The sequence below is a fragment of the Myiozetetes cayanensis genome, unplaced genomic scaffold (genome assembly GCF_022539395.1).
Source record: "Myiozetetes cayanensis isolate MyiCay16 unplaced genomic scaffold, myiCay2020 scf6-25, whole genome shotgun sequence".
Taxonomy (NCBI): Eukaryota; Metazoa; Chordata; class Aves; order Passeriformes; family Tyrannidae; genus Myiozetetes; species Myiozetetes cayanensis.
The window spans coordinates 35,603,316-35,621,751 of record NW_026087853.1 but is presented as its reverse complement, the minus strand read 5'-3'; the positions used below and the strand labels follow the sequence as shown (position 1 = coordinate 35,621,751).

At 41.1% G+C, this 18,436-nt stretch overlaps 2 protein-coding genes across 2 annotated transcripts in view; one reads left to right on the top strand and one right to left on the bottom strand.

Annotated features, from left to right (window-relative positions):
- The window catches only part of TMEM87A (transmembrane protein 87A), a 76,268-nt gene extending 60,711 nt beyond the window's left edge, over positions 1 to 15,557 (bottom strand). The window contains exon 1 of the mRNA XM_050336290.1: positions 15,435 to 15,557. Coding sequence (XP_050192247.1) covers positions 15,435 to 15,494 — 60 coding nt within the window. The 5' untranslated portion in view covers positions 15,495 to 15,557. The remainder of the gene's footprint in view (positions 1 to 15,434) is intronic.
- Positions 1 to 18,436, top strand: part of CAPN3 (calpain 3) — a 29,920-nt gene that overhangs the window by 9,233 nt on the left and 2,251 nt on the right. Inside the window, 22 exon segments of the mRNA XM_050336296.1 lie at positions 646 to 764; positions 1,368 to 1,501; positions 1,880 to 2,048; positions 2,570 to 2,710; positions 5,123 to 5,206; positions 5,604 to 5,689; positions 6,396 to 6,473; positions 6,914 to 7,074; positions 7,617 to 7,786; positions 8,427 to 8,438; positions 9,611 to 9,819; positions 10,333 to 10,369; positions 10,909 to 10,923; positions 12,066 to 12,182; positions 12,942 to 13,019; positions 13,707 to 13,764; positions 14,367 to 14,431; positions 15,454 to 15,460; positions 15,463 to 15,521; positions 16,097 to 16,175; positions 17,286 to 17,402; positions 17,875 to 17,933. Coding sequence (XP_050192253.1) covers positions 646 to 764; positions 1,368 to 1,501; positions 1,880 to 2,048; positions 2,570 to 2,710; positions 5,123 to 5,206; positions 5,604 to 5,689; positions 6,396 to 6,473; positions 6,914 to 7,074; positions 7,617 to 7,786; positions 8,427 to 8,438; positions 9,611 to 9,819; positions 10,333 to 10,369; positions 10,909 to 10,923; positions 12,066 to 12,182; positions 12,942 to 13,019; positions 13,707 to 13,764; positions 14,367 to 14,431; positions 15,454 to 15,460; positions 15,463 to 15,521; positions 16,097 to 16,175; positions 17,286 to 17,402; positions 17,875 to 17,933 — 2,054 coding nt within the window.

Genomic DNA, 18,436 nt, shown 5'->3' with positions numbered 1-18,436 from the left:
TTAAAATAGCAACTCAGTTTTAGTTTAGGGTAGAGTCCCCCTCTGCTGAACACAGAAGTACTATGGGAGAAAACCACTTTGCCAGAGCTCCCACAGAGGCAGCAAACTGTACAAGAGTCTGGAGGAGGAACTGAAAAGTGTTAAAGGGAACAGTGTTTACAACAGTGCAGACACTTCAAATAGAAGAAAAGAGCAAGAAAAACCCCCATAGAATGATGATTGGAACAATGGGTTATCTTGAGAGCAGAAAATGAGTCTAAACCTCAGCAGTAGGGAGCCCCACCTGCAAGTGAGTTATCTCTCAGCTGGTCTCTGTCCTAAGCTTGAAAAGAGAATTAATGCAGGAAGTCAGACAGGCAGCTACATGAGACAGAGAAATCTTAACACAGGTAAGAGTGCTCATCAGATTTTAGGCTTTTCCTAAATTACAGGGAACGTGATCTGTGTAACGTATGTACCCAGCCATGAACAATGCCCATGAGCATTTCTAAAGCACAAATAGATAAAGTGCTAAAGTACTGCAGAGCACGTGGAGAATCATGCTCCACTGAGAATTAACAAGTCACTTTGCAGTATCTCAGATTTTCCCTTTGATTCTTGTTGCTCTGTCCCTTCATTTTCTCTGCTGCTTCTGCTTGTTTACAGGTAACTGCTGGTTTCTGGCTGCCATTGCTTGCCTGACACTGAATAAAAAACTACTCTGTAGAGTCATACCTCATGACCAGTCCTTTATACAAAACTATGCTGGCATCTTTCACTTCCAGGTGAGTCCCTCTGTCTAGTGGTAAGCAGATGTATTTACCCAAGACGGAGCTCAGCTCTTCTTGGCACACTCTTCCCTCTAGCTTCTCCTCTCTTTGGAAGCATGAGTGACAGCAGGGAGGAAAAGGGATTGAATTGCCTTACGCCAAATGCTTCCATTAGAGCAGCCACGGAAGGACCAGCCCATACAAGTAATTAGGGAGCATTAACCCACCAAGGAGGCATTTGCAGATTGCTGTGTCCTGTGCATAAGGAATAGGAACAGGTGCCCAGCCCTGCCTCACTCTTCAGATGCAGCACTAGAGCCAGCACAGACACATGGGTAGGTGGCAAGAGCATCTATTTTTAGGCCCACAAACAGCTGATCTGCCAAAACAAGTTATCGAAGAACTTATTCAAAAAAGATTGACTGCTTTTCACATTTCCCTTGATTCTCTTAAGGGACCTCTCGCTGTCCTGCACGCATTGCCCAGGGGAATTCAGTACAGCTGCCTCCCTTCCATTAGTTTTGGCCACATTACAAAGCAGTGATCTTCACATTTCCCTTCTCTCCCCCTCCCTGCACTAAGTCAACCCAGGGTGTTTTTCTGTTTGCCTTTATTCAGTTCTGGCGCTATGGAGACTGGGTGGACGTCGTCATCGATGACCGCTTACCCACGTACAACAACCATCTGGTCTTTACCAAATCCTCCCAGCGCAACGAATTCTGGAGTGCCCTCCTGGAAAAGGCCTATGCAAAGTAAAATAAAATGCATGACTGTGACGGGCTCCCCCAAAAGGCTCAGGCTGGGGAGGTGGTTAAACCACTGCACACAGTGTTTAAAACAAGCACATAGAGAGGCTCTGAACATACAAATCCCTTTTTCCATAGCTTCTCATGCCTCAGAATTGGGGATGGGCTAAAGCATAATTTCTAGGAAGTTTTGCTACTCATTCAAAAATCTACATTTGGTTTTCAGTGTGTTTTTTTTTTTACCTATCTGTGCAGGTGGCATGCTTTAAAACTTTTAACTTGAGAGTTACCAAACAGCTGTAATTTTACACACACAAGACAGATATAAATATATAGGTAGGTATCTCTATCTGTGTAAAAGAAAATCTTTTTCTTTTCTTTAAGAGTCCATGGGTCATACGAAGCTTTGAAGGGAGGCAACACCACCGAAGCCATGGAGGACTTCACTGGAGGGGTCACTGAGTTCTACGAAATAAAGGATGCCCCTAAAGATATTTATAAAATCATGAAACATGCCATTGACAGAGGATCCCTCATGGCCAGCTCCATTGATGTGAGTCCATATGAATTTTGCAGATAAGCCATAAGAAACGGTAGAGGAGAGGGACCTCTCCATTCATAACCAAATATATGCCATCTTTGGAACTGCTTGGTTTAGGCCACATAGAAAATCAGCCAAACCAGCACCCCTTGCCCCCTCAGTGCCCTCACCGAGTGAAATGAGATTAGTAGGGAGCGCTGCAACTCTGTTAAGACACAAATCTTCACGTCAAAGATGCTAAGTGTGCAAATACTTAGGAAATGAACCTTTTATTGCCAACGTGGCCTCAGATTGCCTTGATTTACTGTGGTAATTTTAAAAGTTACTAAATTAACACTTCATGAAATGTGATGTTGCAGTAAAGGTGGGAGAACAAATGCTGCTATTGACCACTGTAGAGAAGTATGGACATAATGAGGAAGAAGAGAAGTAATCTGAGCTATCTTTTACCACTCATCTTTCTTCTACCCTTTCTCTTCTCTCTCCCTGCCTCATCTTACTGCATGATACTTTTCTCCCCTTCTCTGTGCCAGGATAACCTGGGCTTTTCCTATGGATCAGCTCCTCGGAGCGACATTGGGGAACTCATTGCTCGCATGGTGAAGAATCTAGAAAACGCACAGATGGCTCATTCCACTGCAGACTACCAGGGGATAGATGAGAGGCCAGCCTGGGTTCGTATGTCTTCTAAGCAGTTGACTTCACAGTGCTTTTATTTACAAACCGTTAGAGAAACTTATAACCTATGCTTTTAAAACCTTGTGTGGCTTCCCAGAATTGTCCCAGCATTAAAGAAATGTCCGTTTGACATATGTGTTAAAAGACCTCAGTGCTTTCACACACAGTGACTGATATTAAAGGCCTTCACTGATAATGAAGCAAAGGGCTGTTGACTCATGGCAATGACTTATAATTTCCAGAAAAAGAAAATTATTCGTGGATTTTATCAAGTCCCCCTCTTGCACAGGGGCAAGAGAACAAAAATGTAAAGTACTAGAATAGAACAAGACTCCTGTGTGTAGAATATGAAAGAAAGAACAAGATCCCTGAGAGTGCATGGAATGTGAAAGAGACCAAAAGCAAGCTCTGCACAACTCTCACTCCAGGCACAAAAGCACTTGGTGAACTTATTTTGAGTGCTCTGCCCACAAATGGAGGAGAATGCTTTAGGGATGCTCCTTTTACATTACTGCCATTAAAGTCCTCATTTAAAATGCCCAACAAGGAAGAGGGAAAACATGTTGAGTTTTGTATGTGTGATGGAATACAAAGTTACTCCAGCATACCTAAGTATCTTGCAAAAGTTAAAACCATTTAAGAAAAATCCCTTATCAGGAAACTTAGAAGCTTTCAAATCTGTAGAGTCCTTCTCCTTCTCTGTCATACCTTGCCCTTTAGGGAGCTGCATTTCCATGATAATGAAATTACATCTCTTGCGTTAGAGCGGGGCGGAGGGGAACCAAACAAAAATCCTCCACAATTACATCACCTAAAATTTTTGGTTGTGCAAACTTTCTTCTGAATTTACAGCTGAAATAGCTGATTTTTCCTCTTTTCACATCCATATTTAGTTCTTCCTAAAAAAACTGAAATGCTGTAATTCTTCAGGAAAGCCCAGTATGACTATCTGGTTTTGCAAGCATGGCTGTCCAAACCACCCAAGTCTGGGGGGAGAACTTCCTCCCCAGTGACTGCCTACTGAAAGAAGATTGCAAAACTCTTTCTATACTTGCTGCCCCAGAAGCTGTTGTGCTGCTGGTTATTACATATTCCTGAACCACTACCAGAAAAAAAATCATGATTCTTGATGGAAAAAGGCAGATAAAGCCTGCTCTTTGAGAAGTGATCCAGGACATCAGAAGTTAATGTTCTCAAACAGAAAGAAGAGAAAGGGGTTCTGACAAGTAATGATGGCACCAACATGATAGAAATGAAGAAAAAAGGAAATAGAATTGAGGCTATAGGCATAAAAAGTATGCAAACAGGATCAAGGGAAAGAAAAAAAAACAGAAGCAGAACTGAAATAATGGAAAATAATTGCAACAGCCAGGAAATATTTGGATGAGATCCTCCCTGTGCAAGCTGAGAAGGTATCTGTGTGACCTTACTAATTCTTCCTCTATTTCCAGCCCTGCCTTTCTCATGCCATCACATGTGTAAAGAAGAGATGGCAGAGTTACTGGCAGGGCCTTGCAGTCATGTGTCAGCAACAGACACAACAGAGGAGCGGGACGTTTTGCACGTGTTCCACGTGTGCGTAGTAGGGCCTTCCCCTCCAACTGATACCAGTGATCTCTCCTACAAGTACAGCAACCTGTGTGCATCTGCCATCTTGCTCTCTCTATCTCCCAGATAAACAGCATTCTGAGATTTGCAAGTAAAAATCTATCAGACACACTAAAAGTTGATTACTAAGACAACAAATGTATTTACGCCTGAGCAACACATTGCTATGCCCTTTCTGAATGTCAGATGGAAAAAAAATTAAATCATGAGGATTTTAAAAGTTATGGAATAAAGTGGCCACTTCCACAGGAAATTAAGTAAAAGAATAGTGTCAGTTAGTAGGAATAGTGTATTAAATAGGGTGTTTAAATGTCATAGTGATAAGATAGCCACATGTAAAGATGAAAGCATTCTAGATGTTGATTTGCTCTGATGTTTCCAGTTCATATGTAATAACCTTAATGAGCTGTACAAGAACATACTATACTAGAAAAGGCCAAATAGTCCTACTAACAGGAAAATCTAATTACTTTGATTAAGCATGCTATATACTATCACGTTCTGAGTGCAAAAAGCAATAGTCTACAGAAAAGGGAAATTAACCACAAAATGTCCTTTCCAATCAATATTAACTTTTTCCATTTGTAGTTCACGCTTCATTGCTTTCTAACCAACAACATGAATTCTATGGGCACTAAGCTTGACCACCTTGACAAACACAGAGAGGAGAATAAGCCAAAAGGTCCTGTCATCTGAACAGTGTCACCCTCCCTGCAAAAGCCCTAGGTGGCAGTATCTGCCTTAGAGCAGCCAACTGAGCTTTGCATGACTCCCACAAGTTTTTATCTTGTGTCCAACAGACCATAGTGCCAATGCAGTATGAAACCCGGATGTCTTGCGGGCTCGTCAAAGGTCATGCCTACTCTGTGACAGCTCTGGACGAGGTACGTACAGTCCCTTTCCTCCAGCTGTGGGGAGCTGTAATCTGCACTGGCCTAGCACTGTGCATGTCAGCTAAGCTGTGAGAGGCGTAAAAAGCAAAACAAATTATGAGCGAAGGAAAAAAAAATTATATTCAAATAAGTGAATGCCTTACGGAGAAACAAACCTATCTAAGTTTTTGCTTTCTGGGGAAATGGATATTGCACCGCTTGGGCAAAGGTGGTCACAGCCGCCACCTCCTGATCTTACAGCCTTCCTGCACTCACCAAGCAGGTCAGGCTGGGCTATGGCCCAGGAAAGCACCATCACTGGAGAAGCTGGTGTAAGCAATTTGAAAGGCAGAATATTTTTTTTTTTTAACCTCTCAGTCTATTCTTGTTGCATTCTCTTTTCAAATAGACAGTATTTAAAGGGGAAAAATTGCGTCTGGTACGGCTGAGAAACCCCTGGGGACAGGTCGAATGGAACGGACCTTGGAGCGACAAGTGAGTAAAAAGGAGCTTCATGTGGTTTGAAAAAAAAGTTGCAGCTTTATTTGCTCTTGAGCTTGTGCATGACCCTAACATAGATAAGGTATCTAAATTTTTTTTGTTGTCATTTTGGCACATGCACTTTGAAGTCGATTTTAGTTGAGTGCTTAGCTGAAGCTGAAAAAAGAGTACCTAAACAAGGTGTTAAGAGGGGCTTTAAGAATGGAAATGAAGCGAGAGCCCTTCATAATGACACATTAAATCTGATTTTACTGTCTATCAAGTTCAGTAATGTCTATTTTCAAAACAAGATGTGACAATAGAAAAATCTTTTAAGTTATGAAAGAACTGAATGAAGCAAGATGTCAGTGTATTTTACTAAAAGGTATTTCAATAGCTACCTCAGCAATGATAGTCTGGAAACACCTTTTCCTACAAGCTAAATAAAATTGGCACAGTTCAGCAGATATTTGAGAGCTGTTAAGAGGAAGACTGAAGAGAAGGCAGAGAGAAATTGCTTTTTTTATTTGGGCATGTGGACAGGGGTGTTGCATTGAGAACAAGCAGTTGCAAAGCTCACAATTTAAAAAATTATATGGATGTAGCAAGGTGACTCTTGTCTTTCCCCTCTATGATGTTTAGAGTGAAGTGTAGAAATTTTAATGAGAGCTGTATTTATAATGAAAGCAAATCACAGCTTAACTTGTTTACTCCTTTGAAGGTCAGAGGAGTGGAACTCTGTTAACGAAGCAGAAAAGATCCGCCTGCAGCACAAGGTTGTGGAGGATGGGGAGTTCTGGTGAGAATATCAGTCAAAAACCTGTGCTTCTCTAGGAGAAATGAATCACATTGCAGTACTACAAATCTGCTAAAATTACTACAAAACCATTGCAGTTATCCCTGTTCCCCTTCATATTCCCAATAAGCCCTGCTCTGTGATTCCCTCATTCTCCCACCAGGGATTATTCAATGCCACCAGCACAGTTTAATTATTCTATACTTCCACAAACCCTCCATCACCCTTCCTACATACCATCCTCTCAGCTCAGTTTCCCTGAGTTTGGAGCTATACTTGTGTTAATTGACCAACCAGCAGACCAAAAGTATTTGGAAAACATGGCACTCCAAACTTGTCGGAATACTGACAGTACTGTTGGTCACCCTCCTCCAGGTGGGTCTTTCAGACAACTGCCCACCATGTAAATTTATTTGGGTTCAATTTCCCCTCAATTCCTACAGGATGCCATTTCAAGATTTCTTGAGGCACTTCACAAAGCTTGAGATCTGTAACCTCACACCAGATACCCTGGAAAAGGATAAATTCCAAACCTGGACTGTATCAGTCAATGAAGGGCGCTGGGTGAGAGGCTGCTCAGCTGGAGGTTGCCGCAATTATCCAGGTGAGAAAAGGGTTTTGAGAGACAGAGCCTCTTTGATGGGGACTACGTTAGATCCTAAAGGCTAAGTCATATCACAGCCTGATCAGTACTTGGCCACAGAAAAAGCCTTGCTTCCTCAGTGGACAAGGCGTGCAACTGGTAGCTGGAAATCTTCTGTCACTATGTTGTGACAGAACATCATAAGAGCCCAAAAGGCAACCCTGACGAAGATAAATCATTGTTCCAACACTTCACGGTGCCCCAGGTAAAAGAGATAAATTTCACTTTAACAGATTTCACTTGGGAAATCCACTGTAGCAGATTAGCGATAGTTTTAGGGGCTTTGGAAATTTATCAGATGACAGTTCTTCATATACCCTCCTTTGCTTTGCAGTTTTGTTAGAACTGAGTAAAAGCCATAACATGTAAAAAAAACCCATCCATGTCTTAGCCCATTTTTAATCTTTCCCTCAGGAGCCACAGGCAGGAAACTTAAAAGTTTTATTTGATTGTGAGTATCATTAGAAACCTGTTTTCTTGGGGTTGTTGGTGGGATTTCACAGATACATTTTGGACCAATCCCCAGTATCGCTTGAAGCTCCTGGAGGAAGATGATGATCCTGAGGATGAAGAGGTTATCTGCAGCTTCCTTGTTGCACTGATGCAGAAAAACAGGAGGAAAGAGCGCAAGCTGGGAGCCAACCTGTACACCATTGGCTTTGCCATCTATGAGGTACCAGCCCTGTTGGTCACACTGTGGTCACAAATCCTGACAGTATGCATTTACCAACAGAGTCACTGAATCATTCAGGCTTATTACAAAAATTGCAATTTTTGCTTTGCAAGGAAGTCAAGGAAAACCTGGAAGTAAGGAAGGAAATTCAAGTCTTTGTAACTCTTTGTACCATAGTAACCTCAGGGTTTACCCCATCTATTAAGTAACATACTTTATAGGCTCTTATGCCTATATGCCTATATCTTATACCTGATGCCAGATTTTAACATGCCCTTTCCCATTTATTCTTCAATCTTCCTTTCGTCCTTTCTGAAACTAAACATTTTATTGGCAGGCGAGTGTAAAAAAGGAAACAGACAGCCAAGGTTCATACATAGCAATTAACCTGTCCCTACTACTGACCTGATGAAAAGGTCAGTTTGTCCCTTGCACAAACATATTTAGTTCAGATCTTAGCTGATCTCATGTACACTCCAAGAAACCTAAAATGAAAGAGGGAAATTCCTTATCTAACTAGGGGTATTTTGATTACTGTCTATGTCCCCAGAAATCTATGTGAATGCCTTTCTGTATGATCTATAAACAAGAGGACTCACCCAGCAGCTCTGACTGTTTCTTTTCTTTGTTTCTCCCTAAGGTGCCCAAAGAGGTATGCGCAGAATGGAGGCAGATTGACATCTTGGTGTATATTCACAGCTAGTGTTACTGTAGTGCCTCTCTGTAAGTCAGCAGGAGACTGTCCAGTCAAGTTTGTTTTCAGGGATGTAACAGCAGTGGAACTGCTAACCTCTCTGCTTTGAGTGTTTATCAGTAACATTTTGTGAGTAATTTTTACTTCTTTCTCACTTGCACCCCATTTTCACTTGCACCTCTTCCTCAGCTCTTTTCTACTCTGTGGAGATCTGCCCATTGCTTGCACAGTCAGTCAGTGAGCATGGGCTGCAGGAAGCAGTGCCAGCGAGCATTTTGCCTCTCTGCACTCCATGCAGAACTACCCTAAACCACTTCCATTTCCTCTTAAAAATAAAGCCAATGTCCTATATACTGCAGTCACAATGTTTTCTCTATAGTCTTAGAATTCCTTTAGAAAATTAATGGTATTGTCAGCCATTGAAGAAAGCTTATTAAAAGTACACAGACTACATTTTTTATGAGCCTGACAGTAGCTGAATAATTGGCATCACAAGTTTTGCTAACAAGCTCAACTGAAGGCTCTGTTACCCGGAAAACATGAAAATAACAGTCTGAATGTTGTCTTTACTGACTATCTTATAGATGGTTATTTCTGCAGAAAATATCCTGCAAGCGTTCTTAACGCACAATTCTTGAACCTAATTTTCATATTTGAACCAATGCAATGTTTGATTGTCATGTTTGTTTAGCAGATACAGAATTCATGTTTTGTCCAGACAAGGACATGCTTCCAGTGAAAGCACCTTCACTTTACCACTCTGCATATAAGAGTTTGCATACACCATTCCTTGCCATACCACCCTCCCAGGAAAGTAGCTGAACTTTGGTTACACACAACTCAGCATCCAACAGAACAGTCAAATAAAAGTGCCTACACAGCAGAAGTCAGCCATACACTCTGCAGGTGGGCCCTGGAGCAGCCCTCAGAAGCCAACTTGACTCAGTCAGTAGCAACTTAAAGGTGACAGACTCTGTATCTGCCACCAGCTATCACCACTCATCAGCTCCCTGCTTGCTAAGCTGCTGCTTCCTTTGTTTCCTGTCCCAGCCATGTACTGCCCACATGGCAAGCCATCTGGGGAATGGGCAAGACTTCCTTGAAGACAAATTGACTCGTTTGTTCTGCAGATGCATGGTACTAAGCACCACCTGCAGAAGGATTTTTTCCTCTACAATGCCTCCAAAGCCAGAAGTAAGACCTACATAAATATGCGAGAAATCTCTGAGCGCTTCCGGTTACCTCCCAGTGAGTACGTCATCATCCCATCTACATACGAACCCCACCAGGAGGGAGAATTCATCCTGAGGGTCTTCTCAGAGAAAAGAAGTCTTTCAGAGTAAGTTGCACATCCATTTATCTGGTCATGCAGGTGGAGGTCAGCTCGCTATTTTCTAAAGTCACGTTACCAGTTTGCTGCACCCTGCTTTTTATATTCTTAACCTCATTAGAAACTCTAAGCTACAAACTTATTTCCCCAAGCTTCCCTTATAGTCTAACAGGAACCTGCTTTGAATTGTCTTTGGAGAAGCTTACTAGTTGCAGGATGTCCTTTGTAAACAAACCATTAGCCATTAACTAAGATCAAAAAACTTCTGTTTTACTTCCAGTTCAGTGTAATCAAGGCTCTTTACAGGAGTGTATCAGGCAGCAGCTGCCCTCCTGGAAATGGTGTTTGGGATGTGCAACTTAAACTGGGAAAAAGCTACAGCTTGAGCCTGGAGATGTAATGCTTGAAGCCAGCCCACACCACTGGCTGTTCAAAAAGTTCAAGTGGCTACTTACAAACCACCTACAAGCAACACTGGGAACAGTCTCTTTTCTGATTTATTTACTTTCTGCTTTCTACTAGGGAGGTTGAAAACATGATTGAAGCAGAGCGTCCACTGGTAAGTACTGTCCTGGTCCTCCTTCGTGTATGAACAGGGGTAGGGAGAGGAGGAGCACCATATCTAGGGAAATCTGCAGCAGGAAACCATTTGCAGCCACATGACAGCTCCTTTGTCATCAAGATACTTTTATTGACAGTTGCTTTGTATACACTATTTTCTGATTTGGTCAGACCAAAATTGAATTGCCACTTCAGATAGCATTGATCTGTGAGCACAGAAGTTGGGGAAAAGAAAAGGAATAGTCAGAGCTCAAGGTAGAGTAGAGATTTTATTCAAGTGGACAAAGCCCCAGATGAGATGTGACGTGGTTTTGCTATGGTTTTTGCAATGTCTGTCCTGCCATTTCTTGGTGGGTGACTGTTCCCTCATTTTTGGTGATTTGAAAGCTGTCTGAACATAGGAAATGGTAAAACTTGTATGAATATAGGAATGGGAAAGATTAATACGAGAAAGGGAAAGATAAAAAAAATACAGCTTTACCATCAGCTCTGCATAATCTGATCAAACTCTTTTTGATTTTGTCTCTTTTCCTACAGAAGAAAAAGGGCAAGGTAGGTACTTGTACAATGTGCTAAGTGCCAGCAAGGCAAAGAGCACACTCAATGCATGCAGCAGGAGCAGAGTTCCTTGGTATCGTAATTCCTCTGCATCTGGAACCTGATCTAGTTATTGAAGGGCACTGGATATGAGGCTCTTTGCATGCAGCAAAGATTTTGTCTTCCTACACTGGATTCTAATAAAATAGCATTAGCATCATATACCCCTCTCATTCAAAGAGGTGGTAAAAGGATAACAGAAACTTTTCAGCTTTATCAGCCTGATCCTCTGTGTTGCTCGAACTGCCCTTCCTTCCCTCCCCTCCAGAGGCACCCTGAAACCCCTTGCTAGTGAAAAGCACCCCTTCTTCAGACTTGTGCCCTCACAATTTGCTTTCTATTGCCTAATGCAGCTACTCCCTTTTCCTGAAGTTTCTGCTCACCAAAGCCCAGGATTCTATTTTTGATTCTACACAACACATTTAGGACCTTGAAAATGTAATCAGACATTTCAGTCTGAATACAGGTTGATTTTAATTAACACTCTAGAGTACTCTACATTCACATCTTTTAGCAGTTTTCTTGCTTTAAGTGCACTAAACCAGGACAATTGTACGTGGCTGCTTACAGCTGAGTGCTTCAAGAATCAATACATGAAAGAGAAAAAACATGCTTCACATAACTAACAAGCTCCTACACAAAAACTCCTTTTCTGCATAAGATTCATATTCTGTTTGTTTTCAGTATTACTGTCCTTCAAAGAGATGGGCAAGCTCATCAGTTTAACTGATGAGAATCTGGGAAGCTTATTTTGCTTAAAAAAATGGAAAAAACCCCCACAAACCCAAATACATTCAAATGGTTACTGGCTTTCTGAAAAGAAAAGCCAGAAACCAGAAATTGCACTATTTGGCAAAAAGACTTTTGCAGCTTTTTTTAGCATGAGGAGAGCAGTAACTTCAGAGATTCCTCCACCTTTTTTTTTTTTCTTTCTTTCTTTTTTTTTCATCCTGAGATCTGGCTTCTCTGATCATGTGCTCAGGAGTGGGAGCTGTTGCTGCATGCACTTTACCACGGAATGGTTGTCACCAAATATTTTCCCTTCCACTACTTCTTGTGTAATTTCTATTTCTCTTTTGCTTTGTTCCTTCTTCCAGCCTATCATCTTTGTTTCCGACAGAGCGAACAGCAATAAGGAGCTGAGAGCAGATGAAGATGCTGGCAAAGATGGTGAAAAAAACAAAGAGATGAGAAAAAGGTTTCTGCAGCAAAAAGCAAAGGGAGAAATAGGGCTTAGTCTGGCTAGCATGAAAGAGTGGCTGGGGAGAGCACAGGAATGGGTCAAAGAAGTGTCCTAAGATACTAAACAGCTTTTCATCAAATCTTAGCATAACTTGCATCTGGTTTATGTGGATTTCCCTCTGCATTTAGACAAACAAAAACAAGAACTAAGCCAAGAAATTACCTTTGTTACATATAATTTCCTTCTTTCCTTTCTTAGTCTCAGCTTCAGAGTTCTGGCTTGCCCTTTGCGTGTGTCTGAGAAAGCTTCATGTTCATTGTTTTCTTCTGCCTCACATGCTATATGCTTCCAGCAACGGGCCCCCACACTATAGAGAGCTCTCATCTGGTTGTTTATAGCCTACAGGGTGGCAATAAGGCAGATATTGTGTCCCTGCCCTTGGCAGGGGGGTTTGAACTAGATAATCTTTAAGGTCCCTTTCCAACCCAAACCATTCTGTGATTCTATGATATGGCTCTTCTGCTCCAAACTTCTCATTTGCAATGTTTTGAAAGAAAAAATTAGAAGATAACTGCCAGTGAAAAGAGAACAATGGGATGAAGCTAAGTACTTGACAGTTTTAACAGAATTAACCAAAAAATAGGGATAGGAAGAGGAGGACAACCCATTCCTCCAAAGGGCTCCAGATTCACTAGGATGATGCCCCATGTGAGGGCAAGTGAGCCTTCCAGGCCCTTTCTCTTCCCCACTGGGTTAAGGAAGTATCTCTTCTTTGCTTGGCTTTTTTCAGCGTTCTTCAGCAAAACGTCATGAGGAGAGTGAAGAGCAAAAACAGTTCAGGAATATTTTCCGACAGATTGCAGGGGATGTGAGTATGCAACCGATCCCTGTCCGCCACCAAAGCAGCCTAGCCACAACAGCACCTAAATCAATTGTTTCATGGATTCAAATCACTGAATATTAAAATTTGCTTTGAATTTCCTTCCATTAAATTCTCTTTGAGATTTGAGGATAAGTAAAATCAAATAAAACTTTCCATAACCATACAGCTATTCTCATATGTAGGTATAAACTATTCCCATTGTGTATGAGGGAGCCTCATTTAAATTCAGCCTTTTTCTTCTATCCCTACTACAAGATGCTATTTTGCACAGCAAGTATAAACAAGGTAGAAATGCAATGCCCTCCAGTATATGCTTAACAAGGAAAGTTAAAGGTAAAAACAGATGAAAAAACTGCATAAATCAATACGCTGCAAGTAGGATACAAAGATTTTTGGATTTCACTGTTTGTCTTATACACTGAAATTACTGCTCATTCTTCTAGTTGTACTTTGATAAGCATTATATGGTAACTTCAGACCTACCTTGTACTGCAGCCTCAAGAAAGATTTGGACTAATGTTTATATGAACTAGAACGCTCTCTAGTTTGAAACATGTATGTGCCATACTGAAAAGTGACCAAAGACTTCATACTTTTAGCATATTCATCCCTAAAACCATCTGATAAGTAAAGAACATTGTAATCAATTATATCTCATCACATTTCCATCAGGACATGGAGATCAATGCTGAAGAACTTAGGAATGTTCTCAATAACGTCGTAAAAAAACGTGAGTTTGAGCATGTTTTTTACTAACCCTCAACAAAAAAAAAATCTGTGTTATACCATAACCCCCCACCTCTGAGTTTCACTCTAAAAATTATTTATGTTTTCAAACTCAGAAATTTCCTAGTTACACTTCCATGGACATTGCATCCATGACTTTAGCAAGCTGAACTTTTCACAGAGATGATCTCTACAGGTGATCAAGTACTGATAATTCAAAAATGAGCAAGTGTTCATTGGAAGTACCTCACAGAACAATACAACATTTCTAGCAGTCTGCAAATTCCCTTTAAAAAATTTCTAATGGAGAGACAGACCTTTCTCCCTGTTCAGAAAACTTTAGCCTACAGACCCTGGACTTGCTTAGTAACCTGGAAGTCAGTTTAGAGTCTTCCAGAGGTTTTTATTGTATGTAACAAGTCAAGAAAGATATCTCCAATTCACAGGCAGTAACATTACTTAAGAGTCTTTTCACATTTTTCTACACTCGTTTCTTACTGGATGAAGGAAATAGGTTTGGCTTTTACTCTGATTAGAGTTGCACCTGAGAGGAAAATCACTTGCTAATTTGCATGACCTATATTCATCTGGGATCATTTATTTCAGATAAGGACCTAAGGTCAGAAGGCTTTGAATTGGAATCCTGCCGCAGCATGATTGCATTAATGGATGTATCCTTTTCTGGTGAAAAAGGAGTGCTTGAAACCACACTAGTCCACTATTTCTCACCAACACACACAACTTAGTAAGCCAGGAAAGCAAAACAGAACATTGTAGTCTGTAGCCAGATAACACAGCATTCCTGGTTGGGCTACATTTTAATTCCAGTCATCTCAACATTAATGTAGTTGGCAAAGAAATGTATTCCAAAACCGAAAACTACAGAATAAATAAGGCAGTATGATACTCTTCCTTAGGTATCAGGGACTAGCCAGCTTATGTACTAAAGCATGATTTTTTTTTTTTAAACAAACCCAACATAATTATAGTTCTTGCCAACAAACTTACTATATTTCTCTCCTTGAGTTTATAATGTATTACATATTCTACTGTACGCTCAACGTGCAATGCATATAGAAATTGTCTTGGAACAAGTGTAATAAAACACACTACAACATGCCACATGGGGTTACCTCTGCTACAACATCATTCCATTTTCCAGTTTGACATAACACATGATTTTGGGAGACATAGGCACATTCAAAAATAACCAAAACAAACTTGTAACGACAAGCCAGAGCCATAATGATTGGAGCCTAAACACATTTTTGTAAATAGCTTTACTCAACCTTTTGCTTAGTCCTCAGTTCATTTGAAAGTGTGGCAAAAAGAGCTACACTTCAGGGTAAAGCTCAGTTGTCTTAAAAAATATTGGGTGAGCTTCACATTTGGAGGTATTTCAGAAGAGCCCACTAAAACATCCTACTCATATACTTTTATAATAGCTCCAGGAGCAAGGCTGGAGTTTGCTTCTACACAAAGTACAAGTAGTACTTCATACTCCTGAAACAATATGCTATACACAATAACCAAAATGTTACAAATATTTTACTACACAGCTCAGCCAGCTCTTAATGCTGAGGAGATATGAAAATCAGTTTCACATTCATCCCTTCACCAGTAGTTGCAGACTTAAAATTAATTTTATCTTAAAAAATATTGTGGGTTTTTTACCTGAATATTTGCATCACAGACAGATGGCTCGGGAAGATAAACTTTGATGAATTTCAACATCTCTGGGACAAGATTAAAAGCTGGCAGGTATTGCTGGTATTCACACCATTCTTCTTCACAGCTTCTGCAGTGCAAACGTTGTGTAGGAAAAACAGAACTCTCTACATACACTACAGCAAAAAGAAAGGCTAAAAGAATATTGTGAATTAGCTTCTAAAATGAAAAGTAATGTCTCTCTTCATCCTACTTCACAGCCTAAGCAAACAGCCTGACTTTCTGAAGCTCCTGCACTTGAGGAGAGACTTCCCCCCTAGGAATAGCACAGAGCCTTACAAATTGAAGGAGGAGAATGATGGGAACTAGAATCAGGCCTCAAAAATAACTTAATTAGGACAATCAGGAGAAAGGATTAACAGCATAAACTCAAGTCAAACAAGGAAAGTCTCCAGGGGAGGGCTTTTTTCTTCCCACAGATTGGATCTAAATTATTTTACTTTGTGGCTGAGAGGAGCTCTGTGCTAACAATCCAGGCTGCCCAGCAGCAGGAATAGAAGGCATATTCTAAGTGCCTGAGGCACACATCCCATATCCAGTCAGTGGCTACATACAAGAGAAGTAGAAGTTTTTATTACTACTGTGTATTTATTTTTTTCTTTTCCCAGAAAATTTTCAAGCGTTATGACACGGATCATTCAGGAACCATTAACAGCTACGAGATGCGCAATGCAGTCAAGGATGCAGGTATTTATCAATGCACGGTGTCCAAACCCTTGTTTTGTTTGATGTATCACAGGGTGACATCAGAAACACAGTGCTGCCTTTTAAAGCCAGACCCTGGAGAAATTATAAAATACTCTTTTCCACTGACAGAGCTTTTCAAATATCCAGATGGCAAGCCTTGTATGTCTTGCCAGCCAAACAGCTGCTTCTCCTGGAGAACTGGCCTCCCTCTGCAAATGTCTTTACCATGTCTCTAAGAGAGCAAGATGACCTCTTTAATCTGAAAATCCGTAGTATCATTATAAAATTAGATGAGATGATGACAGTGACACTTTGTATTCAGTAGTATTTTGGCACATCAAGGAACAGAAAGACATGGCTACCTTGTACTTTACAAAACATCAGTGATTATCCTGTCCTAAAGACAAAACTAATCTGGATCTGGATTCCTGCAGTAGAAATATGGGTAATTTTTATTTCCCAGGTTTCCATTCTCACCAGGAAAGTTGTCAATGTAAAAAAAAAGAAAGTATTTAAATACTTCATGCCCTGACTTTAGAACTAAGATGACATTTTACAGTAAACATTTCAGATCTTACAGCACAGAAGCCGTGCATGACCTTGCATTTAGCCAAGAAGCAGCTGTACCCAAATTGTGACAGACCCTTTTGAGGCATGGTCACATGCTGCAGCATTCAGTGCCACAATTCAGTCACACCACACCCAGGGGTTACCCCTTGTCTATTTTTTTACCGTGGTGTAATTGTGTTTTCATAGAAACTTCCTCCTGTGCTTCTGTCACCCAGTTTTTGTTGATTTGCTCTCAACCAGACCCAGCTGAGCAGCAGTCTTTGGTGTCTGCTGCTCTCCTTTTCATGCTTACAGCCTGAGGTAACTCACGTGCTACTGGCCCTCCCAAATCATAATTTCAAAATGTTACCCTTGTTTTAAGAAAGCAGCTGCACACAGTGAAGCTCCTTTTAGCTTCACTTCATTTTGTTTAGCAGCTGCAGCAGGACCATCCAGCCCCAGCCTCAGCTGGGCCTGGGAAGCACCTATGGCCAAACCACTCCCAGACCAGCATTTCCCCCAGCCACGATCCACCTGTGCCCTGTTTTTGCTCCTCTGCAGGGTTTCGGCTGAACAACCAGCTCTACGACATCATCACCATGCGCTATGCAGACAAGAACATGAACATTGACTTTGACAGCTTCATCTGCTGCTTCGTGCGCCTGGACGCCATGTTCAGTGAGTGGCTGCCCCAGTTCTGCTGCGCCACCTCCCCTCCTCCCCCAGACACAGGCACAGAATCAGGGGTTCATGCAGTGGCTTGGGTTGAAAAAGACCTTTAAGGCAATCTTGTCCCAGCCCCCCTGCTGTGGGCAGGGACACCTTGCACTAGACCGGGCTGCTCAGGGCCCCATCATCTTCTCTGCAAAGCTTTTCAAAGAACTAGTGCCTGTGCAGGGTATTATTAAAGATGTGTGCTTAGGGAATCGAAAATATTACAGGTGTCTCATACAGGCACAAAAGAAACTCTGTGTTTCTCCTTGAACGAGCTAAGGAAAAACACAGCAGGAACACTTGCTGACCATGTAAGTAAATATCCGTGCAAGTTCACGTATCACAACAGGAGCACCATTTGGTTTGCTGTCTGGGAATCATCTTTACACACACAGTAATTTAATGTACTCCATATATTTTTGTTTCCTTGTTTTAGGGGCATTCCACGCCTTTGATAAAGACGGAGATGGCATTATTAAGCTCAATGTCCTGGAGGTAAACTGCTTTATGCCAGTATTTCTAACACTGTGTCACAATACTAAGTTTTGATTTTATTGTTAATTGTACATGCTCTCTAGAGAGTTTGTCTGGTCATCCAATTGATAAGAGGCTGCAAAACCTCCCCAAAATTTTGCTACCAATTTTACACAAAAAACATTCATGATCTGCCAGCAGCAGCTGCCCTGTAAGACCCCAGCTGGTGCTGGAGATCACAGCTGCAGACCCTTTGTATTATCTTTAAAGCCCTTCAAAAAGCTTTTGAGATTTTTTTATGAGGCAATTTAAATCAAATACAGTGATAGGGTGTTAAATGATAATGGAGTTCAACAGTTCTTTACCTTTCAAAAATCTTATTAAGAAGAATTTTTAGAAAGTTTCAAATAGAAAGTTTAGAAATAAAAAAGTTAGAAAGTTTCAAAATAAAAGCATGTTCTCTGCTACAGAGACCATTTAAAAAACCCTTTACTTTTTGCAAGAGAAGGAGAAATACGAGCAAG